Source organism: Physeter macrocephalus, chromosome 4 (assembly GCF_002837175.3).
Source record: "Physeter macrocephalus isolate SW-GA chromosome 4, ASM283717v5, whole genome shotgun sequence".
In the NCBI taxonomy this organism is placed as follows: Eukaryota; Metazoa; Chordata; class Mammalia; order Artiodactyla; family Physeteridae; genus Physeter; species Physeter macrocephalus.
This window is the reverse complement of record NC_041217.1, coordinates 75,398,074-75,408,038: the sequence shown is the minus strand read 5'-3', so window position 1 is coordinate 75,408,038 and position 9,965 is coordinate 75,398,074. Positions and strand designations below refer to the sequence as shown.

At 41.0% G+C, this 9,965-nt stretch overlaps 1 protein-coding gene across 1 annotated transcript in view; it reads left to right on the top strand.

Annotated features, from left to right (window-relative positions):
• The first annotated feature begins 445 nt into the window (after positions 1-445).
• The window catches only part of PRPF3 (pre-mRNA processing factor 3), a 25,774-nt gene continuing 16,254 nt past the window's right edge, over positions 446-9,965 (top strand). Inside the window, exons 1-8 of the mRNA XM_007109703.3 lie at positions 446-502; positions 2,487-2,677; positions 3,356-3,486; positions 5,484-5,630; positions 6,984-7,067; positions 7,268-7,488; positions 8,471-8,777; positions 9,459-9,625. Of these exons, the coding sequence (XP_007109765.1) occupies positions 2,533-2,677; positions 3,356-3,486; positions 5,484-5,630; positions 6,984-7,067; positions 7,268-7,488; positions 8,471-8,777; positions 9,459-9,625 (1,202 nt within the window). The 5' untranslated portion in view covers positions 446-502; positions 2,487-2,532. The remainder of the gene's footprint in view (positions 503-2,486; positions 2,678-3,355; positions 3,487-5,483; positions 5,631-6,983; positions 7,068-7,267; positions 7,489-8,470; positions 8,778-9,458; positions 9,626-9,965) is intronic.

Below are 9,965 nucleotides of genomic sequence, written 5' to 3'. Positions count from 1 at the left end.
TCTCTGGCACCACTGCGAAGTTAGGGAAAAAGGCTAAGGAGGGGGCGGGGGGCGGCTAATGCTAGTGATCACGACTCTCGCAGGGTTTACTTTCTACCACAAAGTCCAGGTTTAGCCCAAACGCAGAAGCCCCGTTTTTAGTTCTAGCATGACCTTAGCGCACTTATTCTCCACACTAGGAATACTACAAGCAGCCCAATTTTTGCTTCAGGGAACATTAACTTTGCAATAACCTAGTTAACAGATTTACCTGGGAAAACCGAAGGAGGCAAGGAACTCGCAAGCGGAAAGCTTCAGGGCGCCGCCACGCAGGCGCTCGGCCGCCGGGAAAGTACCCACTACGGCTGCGCGAATTAGCGGCCCCGCCCTCCCTCGTCACGTGCTGTGGGACCGCGGCGTGGCGGCGGCAGTGGCGGTAGCGACGGCAGGCCATAGGGCGGTCAGAAGGTTTCCGGTTCCGGTGTAACGTTCGGGCTCCGTCTCAGGGGCTGAAGTTAGTGAGGTGAGTAGTGGCCCCGGGCCCAGAGAGGGTATCCTCGCGTCCTAGTGACTGGGGCTAGGGTTCAATCCAAGGGGAGGACAGAGGCGGGAAGGTTCAGTGGAAGGGAAGCTGAGAAAAGAACGAGGTTCTGTGGGAGAACGGGTTGGAATGTGATTGTTGAGAGGAAAAGGGCGGGGGCGGGAAAGAGAAGAGCTGAGGAGACTACCTCTGAGATGAGGAGTTGGGGTAGAACGAGGCTGGGTTGGGGGCGGGTCAGAGAGACGGAAAGAGCAAAAAGAGAAGAATGGGGGTTTCAGGGAGGAAATTGGACTTGTAGCAAAGGAGAGCACAGAGTAAGGAAATGCTTCAGAAGATTAGAAGCTGCTACCAGCTCATTCAGAGATCATTCTGCCTTCCTCTCCTTCCACACCATAACCACACCCCACCCCAACCCCGCCCCACGCAGTTATTGTTGAATATTTGATTAGTGACAAAGGTAGTTACCGTTTGGAACTTTTATTTTTGGCCACTGGCTGTTTAGTTTGCACGTTATCTTATGGAGGAATGGGTTGAAGTTGAGTACATTTGTTCATATGGTGCTTGGGCACACATTTCATCTGATAGAATTAGTTATGCAATAAATAGTTATTGAATTAATTAAGTGCCATATAGGAATGGCATTCGTCCTCGTTTTGTAAGATGAGTGAACCCAGTGTGAGAGGAATTACTTGTCAGAAGGCTGGTAAATGGTAGAGCTCGGTGTGAGCTCTTCATTCTCTGTGGTGTCTGAATATGCTTTTGAGCAATGCACATGTTGAGATTGATAGGCTCTACTGCTATCTCATGATGGGTAAATAGAGCCACTGTATTCATATAACATGTCACTGAGGCACAAAATCTTTCACTCCTAGTTTCATGACTTTAATCTGCTAGCTTCATACGGTTATACCAAAATTAAATACACTATTTAGCAACAGTTCTTATAGAGGATAAACCTGCCAAAAATGTAGAAGATAATCAGACTGTACCTTATAGGAGAAAAGATGTCTTAAAACATCTTAAAAGATTGAATCCCACGTTGGACCCTGATGTGTGGCGCTGCTGGGAGGAGGTTAGCTTGGAATTGAGGTCAGTCTAGTTTATTGACTTTTAGGCAATATGGAGAAAATCAGGAAAATAAAAATTTTCTTTATGCTCATGAAGAGTTTTGAGATTTAAGTAGGAGATAAAAACGTAAACATGAATAAAATTTAAGAACTGTACTAACTTACATTAAACAACAAATTAAAGATTGTTGTAGAGAGTCTTTTATGATGGTGTTTTCTCTATTAAGCTAAAAAGTAGAAGAATAAAGGTGAAGAGAGAGAGAGTACATCCAAAATGAGGGTAATCTTTTCTGAACTGAGGGATTAGTTATAACAGAGACCCTGTAGAACATGAGAGAAAAGTATCTAGGTACAGAATTCCCACTGGGATGAATATGAGTACAGAGAAATGTGATAGAACAGTCTTAAGGATTATGAGTTTTAATATAGGATGACTGACCTGGATAAGCCCTTTCTTATTTGTGTCCCTTAAAAGAAGGCCTGGGTTAAGGAATGCTTGCCCAGAAGTAGGAAGTATAGAACGGCTGGGCTCTGAGTGGGCTTTTTCAGTCTTGTTTTCACGTTATATGCTTGCCAATCCTTGTTGAATATGACAGAATCAAAAAAGAAGCTAGGACTCATTTCTCAGACTAGGTTATTCCCAAGGTTTGTTTTTTTATTCCACAGGTTTCACTGATTCACTGATACTTACTGAGTTAGGGTTAAAAATCAAACAATGTAGTTCTTTTTGTTTTGAAGTATGAGTTGTAGGGAACGTACTTGGCTTGAAATGAAGTAGAGGAACTTGCCTAGGATTGAGAATAGAGGTGGGGAAGGCATTCCTGATATACTGTTGTTGCCTGGGGTCATTTTAGTCTTCTCCTGCCCTCTAACTTAACTCTTTACTGGTTTCCTTTTAGGTGCAGTATTGAATCCTATTTTGAGCTATCCTCCTTTTCCTGAAGAATGGCACTGTCTAAGAGGGAGCTGGATGAGCTGAAACCATGGATAGAGAAGACAGTGAAGAGGGTGCTGGGTTTCTCAGAGCCCACAGTGGTCACAGCAGCACTGAACTGTGTGGGGAAGGGCATGGACAAGAAGAAGGCAGCTGGTATGTACCTTTCTGAAACTTCTGGCTTAACATGTAGGATGACCCCAAATACTGCTTTGAACTTCCCCACAATTCTCTCTGTTGGGAGTGTCTAAAAAAAGGTCAGCCCACAGTTTATTTTCTCTTGCATTATAATGGAAATAGCCTAAACAATTAATATTGCTTTTTCTCTTATTTTTTATTTTTTATACTATTTGTGACATTTTTAATCTCAGACTGATTTCCTTTGACCACTGCACTGAGTTACCTAAGTTATATTTACTTAGGAAATATACTAAAGTCAGATGGGTATATTCAGATTTAGATCGACATCTAAACATATAGAAGTCTCTATAAAATACATGAAAAAAGTTGAGGGAGGCAGATTTTGTTAAGGTAATCTCCTCCAACTGCTGTTTGGGAAAAGTTAGAGTGGTTATTCATCTTAACCTTTGATGCTCAACCTAAACAGGTTACTCTGGCTATGCTACTTCCTACTCCAAAAAATTATAACTATTTTTATCTCATGGGGCAAGGTCATTCAGTGTAAGAGAATGTATGAGAATCCTACAAAGAACTTAAGAAAGCATTTCCCTCCCTCTTATGGATAAAATTCCAGTGTTGGCATCTGTTGTATGCCTAGTATTGGACTAAGTCCTTTTACCTTTTCAACCTTACCACCTCTTTTTTTCTTGCCAGACCATCTGAAACCTTTTCTTGATGATTCTACTCTCCGATTTGTGGACAAACTGTTTGAGGCTGTGGAGGAAGGCCGAAGCTCTAGGCATTCCAAGTCCAGCAGTGACAGGAGCAGAAAACGAGAGCTAAAGGTAGGTTACAGTTAACTATCTGACGAGCTTGGAGTGTTTTGAATGGTAACAAAGTTGCTGAGCTTACCTGGCTCACACTTTAATATCCACTATTAGAATACCTAATATTTAAGAGAGGTACTTAGACATTGAAGTAGAGGGGGTGAACGTGTATTATCACCATCTTATGGTGATGAACTACCTAAGTTCATGGGTTGAAACGTTCCAAGGAAACAGTAGGTAGCTTTGTCCTTTTTCATATACAGTTAGGAGTTTTGGTTCTCATGTTTCCCTAAGTCTCTCTCTCTTTTTTTTTTTTTAATAAATTGATTGCTCTAAGATTTTACGCTTTGATTTACTTGAGGCCTAATAGATTGCTTCAGAATGTGACTTCACTGCTACCTGAGCCATAGACCTTTGTTGGTCCTTTAGCGATATTACTCTGCAATGGGCTTGTAGATGGGACACTTAACAGCAATTGATTTTTTACTGTGTGTCTTGAGAGCCTACTGTTTTCCACATAGCATATTGCCAGTCATCTGGCCCCATGAGTGGAATACTTAAAGGGACCATCATTACCTCACTTACCTCCTTCACTTTTTATCCTATAGTTGCTGATTGGTCATGGCCTCTTTCAATATTAGCAGTGTCAAGTAGCTGATCTATCTCTTTTCTCTGTCTGTCTCTTAAAAAAAAAATCTTTTCTGTGACTCCCATCAAACCTTCCAAAGTGCTTTTGATATCCTGGCTATCCTTTTGTTTTGCCTGAGGCACAGAGTGAATAAGCAGTGTCTGCTTGGTTCCTGGCCAGGCTGCGGAACCAAGAGAAATAGAGATTTGTGTGCTTTTTGTGTTTAGGGTTTTGTAGGGTTATCAGAGGAATGAAAGATAGTCCTTGCTTAAAGGAATTTGCAGTTTAAGGGTTGGGGGATGGGAGGGCACAACAAAATACAGTCACAAATTATAAAATCTGAGTAGCAGTTTCATGTAAATTTTAGGGTTGACTATAGAGTTTCAGACTTTCGTTGAATTTTGTTACATTTAAGGGGGAATGCTTGATCCATAGTATACACAGATCTGTAGAGTGAAGATTATGTTTTGATAGGGTGTGCTACTGTATAAGTGCTGAGGGCCTGCTGTGAATAAAGTGACTACATTGGGTGGGATTAATAAAAATGGTTCTTGAAGGAGGTATCTAGATAGCCTTGGGATTCGGGTCCCATTTTGGTCCATTCAGTCCCCACCCCACACAATATATTATGGGAGAGTCCTTTTTCTTGAACTGTAGGAGTTCCAGGAAGCGCTCGCCCCTGGCCGAGGATATGTCCTTGCAAAACACGAGCCCTCCTAGTGAAGAGGGGATGTCACCCAAAGCCTACCACCGGTGTGTACATTTGCTTTTTCCCATTGTCCCTTCCAGTTGGCCACTCTTGGTCCTGTTAAGCTCACCTTGCAAATTAGTCAACATATTTGAGTTCCCATTGTTTGATGAGAACAAAGTGTTATTGGGGAATACTGAAAAAGAGAGAAAGCCCCTGTCCTGGAAGAGCTTAGACATTAGTTGGGAGAAAGTACGTACTAACATTGAAAGACTTAACACTTGGCAAACATAATATCAGCAGTGTAATTTTACGTAGTATGAACCAAGCTCTTAAGCGCTAAAAGGATGTGAAACAACAGTTTGATCAGAGTGGGATGAGATTATTAATGAGAAAAACTTCCTGGAGGAGGTGAGTTTTAGGCAGGATTTGGACTGGGGGAAAAGTTGAGGGAGATCATTACAAATGTGGGCAGTAAGATTTGCAAAGACCTTGGGATGGGAACATTTATAAGAACATGGGATGAAATTTGTTTGACTGGAGTAGGAGAATAATGAAGTTGAGATGGGTGAGATGGTCCATTTGGTGGAGGGTCTAGAAGACTGGGAAAAGCCACAAAATGCTGATAAGGACTAGGATTATTCTTCCCTTCTCCCATGGGCAGGGATACAACTCTTCTTTCATCTTGGGTTCCCTTAGGAAGTGTTTGGTGATGACTCTGAGATCTCCAAGGAATCATCAGGAGTAAAAAAGCGACGGATACCCCGTTTTGAGGAGGTGGAAGAGGAGCCAGAAGTAATCCCTGGGCCTCCCTCAGAGAGTCCTGGCATGCTGACTAAGCTCCAGGTTAGTAATTAAGAGCTGGAAGCAGTGGTTTTGAAAGTTGAAGAAGTAAGAGATGGATGGGTCCAGATTTATCGTGGCCTTAATTTGAATTAATTGTTAGCATTGGGAAAATTTTATGTCCTGCTTTATGTTTCATCATTTCTTGGTTTAACCAGGAGTATTCCAGTTGAAGGCTATCGAAATAGCATTTACTGAGCACCTATTATGTGGCAAGGAAAGTGTGTTACATACATCATTTGCCCAAATATCTACCTCACTGTGTCAGTAAGAAAATTATTGAAATGATTAGAACTCAACATGATGGCAGAGAAGAATTTTCAAATACTATAACACAGAAAAGATATAATCCACTTAAATAATTTTGAGGTCACTTTGTATGTTTTTAATAGGAATTATCTGTGTATTTAAAATGGGCACTGTTAAAAAATTTTGATACCACATAAGTAGTAAATATTTCTTTTACCACTTAAAACTTGTTAAAGGAGAAATAGAATATATACATATATATGGATGGGTGGGTGGATGGATGGATTTGCATATTATGTATGATATTTCTGAAAGGAAAGAAACTGATGCTGATGTTTTTTTATAGAAAATGGGGTGGAAGAATTCACAGTATACCCTTTTGTACTTTTTTGCATTTTAAACTATGTAAATATACCACCTATTCAAAAAAATGTTTAAAATAAATTTTTTAAAATATCTTGAAGCTCCTTGACACAGGACTCTTGGAAAATTCAAGAAGAGTTATTTGATCATGTCCTCAAAGCTTCTTATTCTGAACTTCTTTAGGGCAGAGGAAGGGATTTACAGAGATTAGGAAGTAAGTCTTTACATTGTTGGCTCCCGTTACCCAAACTAGGAACTCAGGGACCAATAGTGTGATTTTTTTTTTTAAGTGTAATAATGTTTATGGATTCTGTCAGTTTTGCATGCATTTTCTAAATGTTCACAGTTGCCCTGTAAGGTAGGTACCATTTTTACCCCTTTTAGACACTTGGAGGTTTAGAAATTAAATACCATGTTCAAGGTCACACAAGCATTAAATGGCAGAGTTAAGATTCAAACTCAGGTTTCCCTGACTCCAGAGTCTTAAATTAGCAAGCTATGTTACTATCAATACTTAACGTGCCAATCCTGCCTTGGGAAGATAGGTTGAAAAATTCCAGTGCTCAGCTGTGTAGGCTTATCTTTATTACATTTTCTAGCCTATGGTACAAGCAGAATGTGATGGGGTCATTCAAAAATTTTTTGTTCTCTAAACCTGAAAGCCCTTTGAGTTTAGGAACTTGTATGAGAGAAATGAAAAAGAGATGTTAACAGTTTTTCAACTTTTTCCCCCACTGAGAGCAGATCAAACAGATGATGGAGGCAGCAACACGGCAAATCGAGGAAAGGAAAAAACAACTAAGTTTCATTAGCCCCCCTACGCCTCAGGTATTGTAACCAGATTTCTCTGAAAATAAGAATCTTTAGCACAGAATTTCTTGCCACCCACTCAAATGAGAGTCCAGAAGATGACTGCATGTTCCACCCCCAATTTACCACAGTCTACCACTCTGTGTGTGTGTGTGTGGGGGGAATCTGTCTGCCTGTCTAATTTTTCTGATTCTGATTTCTTTTTCTCTATCTCACAGCCAAAGACTCCTTCTTCCTCCCAACCAGAGCGACTTCCAATTGGCAACACTATTCAGCCCTCCCAGGCCGCCACTTTCATGAATGATGCCATTGAGAAGGCAAGGAAAGCAGCTGAACTACAAGCCCGCATCCAAGCCCAGCTGGCACTGAAGCCAGGGCTCATCGGCAATGCCAACATGGTGGGCCTGGCCAATCTCCATGCTATGGGCATTGCTCCCCCGTGAGTATCTGTTTCATGGAACTCATTTCTGAAGCTTGAGAAGCAATAAATACCTTTGAATGTTATTGATCCTTTTCTTGCAAGAACTTAAATAATTTCTTAGACAGTTTCATATTTCTTACATATACCCAATAAATACCAATTGAATTTATTCTCTTGGTTACCTTGTTGCAGAGTTTAATTATCTTCTTTTTACAATTGGTAGAACTGAAGTTAAGATTATTCCTCTAATATTGGAGCTAGGAATAGAGCCACGTTTCCTGGATCCTAAGTCAGAACTATATCCTTTAAACCACATTGAGTGAGACCAGATCTGAGAGTTCTCTACAACTGGGTAAAGGTGATAGACTTCATTTTTAGCACCTTAATTGGTTTGCCATCCCCTGTCTGACTCAAGAATTAAGGAGTAAAGGAAGATATGATTCCAACTTCTTACCATTGTAATTTATAAGTTCATTTCATCTGATTGTACTCTATACTCAACTGTCCAGTTTGATAGTTTCAATCAAGATGTTATTATTCACTGATGGGTTTATGTTCCTTAGAATTTTGTAACCTAGTTGTCTTTGTTGGGTTTTGATTTTTTCCTTTCTTTTTTTTTTTTTTTATTTATTTTTTTTTTTATTTTTTTTATTTTGGGCTGCGTTGGGTCTTCGTTGCTGTGTGGGGGCTACTCTTCATTGCGCCGTGCGGGCTTCTCATTGCGGTGGCTTTTCTTGTTGAGCATAGGCACGCGGGCTCAGTAGTTGGGCCTCACAGACTCTAGAGCACAGGCCCAGTAGTCGTGGCGCACGGGCTTAGTTGCTTCGCAGCATGTGGGATCTTCCTGGACCAGGGATTGAACCCGCGTCCCCTGCATTGGCAGGCAGATTCTTAATCACTGCGCCACCAGGGAAGTCCTGTTTTTTTATTTTCTGTTTCTTTTTTTTTGCTTGACTTATTGTTCCAAATGGGATTTATTCCATTCTGGGCTATCTTTCAGGAAGGTGGAGTTAAAAGATCAAACTAAACCTACACCACTGATTCTTGATGAACAAGGTCGAACTGTAGATGCAACCGGCAAGGAAATTGAGCTGACACACCGTATGCCTACTCTGAAGGCCAATATTCGGGCTGTGAAGAGGGAACAATTCAAGCAACAGCTAAAAGAAAAGCCGTCAGAAGACATGGAGTCTAATACCTTTTTTGACCCCCGAGTCTCAATTGCCCCTTCCCAGCGCCAGAGACGCACTTTTAAATTCCACGACAAGGGCAAATTTGAAAAGATTGCCCAGCGATTACGGACAAAGGTATCTATCTGGCTTAGAATATAATCTAGAATTTTGAAGAAGTTAGGAAGGTGACAAAGGAAATTGAATATAGTCCTGAAATAACCATCAACTCAGTTGTCTATGTTTTTGTCAATTAGATAAACAAGTAGTAAAGCAATGAGTAATTTTTAAAATACTATATTTTTTCCTGGAATACTTGATTTTTAGCTGATTTGTCTTCTCAATTACTTACATTCTACTTAGGTAGAAATAAAATTGAATTTGAAAATTCTCCACATAAAACGGTCAGTGGAGGGAAACCGTTGAGAACCCTCAGGGCAACTGATGAAAGCTAGCCTGGTGTTAAAATTTACTGCAGACAGTCCACACACTTGGATAGTTTGATTGACTGTATATTTGATGACTTTTACCTTCTTGTTTTCATCCTCGCAGAATGAGGTTTTCCGTAAAATTCCATTTCTGCATATTTGCTGCAGGCAGGCACTGTGGAGTAAAGGGCTAGTGATGAGAGTGAAATATATGTAAATCAACCAAGTAAGGATAAAGTAAAGCAGAACAGCTCCTTTTTCTAAGCTTTCAGAAAGTATGAATTTGTTGCATTAGATGTAAAGAGTTCAACAAGGGAGTGTTTTAAAGTTTGGGATTCTACTACTTCCCTGTTTTCTTTGACTTCAGTTTATCTTCCTGTCTTGTCTTTAGGCTCAACTGGAGAAGCTGCAGGCAGAGATCTCACAAGCAGCTCGAAAAACAGGCATTCATACTTCAACTAGGCTGGCCCTCATTGCTCCTAAGAAGGAGTTGAAGGAAGGTGATATCCCTGAAATTGAGTGGTGGGACTCTTATATCATCCCCAATGGCTTTGACCTGTGAGTTTGTTGGTTAATACCTTTTAATAAGGCTAGAGTTTTAATGGGAAAGATGGTACTTGTGCATTAAGTAAAAATTTTAAATCCAAGGAAGATAGATAACCATATACAAGCTTATATATTTGTAAAGAATATGTTGTATGGGCTTCCCTGGTGGCACAGTGGTTGAGAGTCCGCCTGCCGATGCAGGGGACGTGGGTTCGTGCCCCGGTCCGGGATGATCCCACATGCCGCGGAGCAGCTGGGCCCGTGCGCCATGACCGCTGAGCCTGTGCGTCTGGAGCCTGTGCTCCACAACGGGAAAGGCCACAGCAGTGAGAGGCCCGCGTACCGCAAAAAA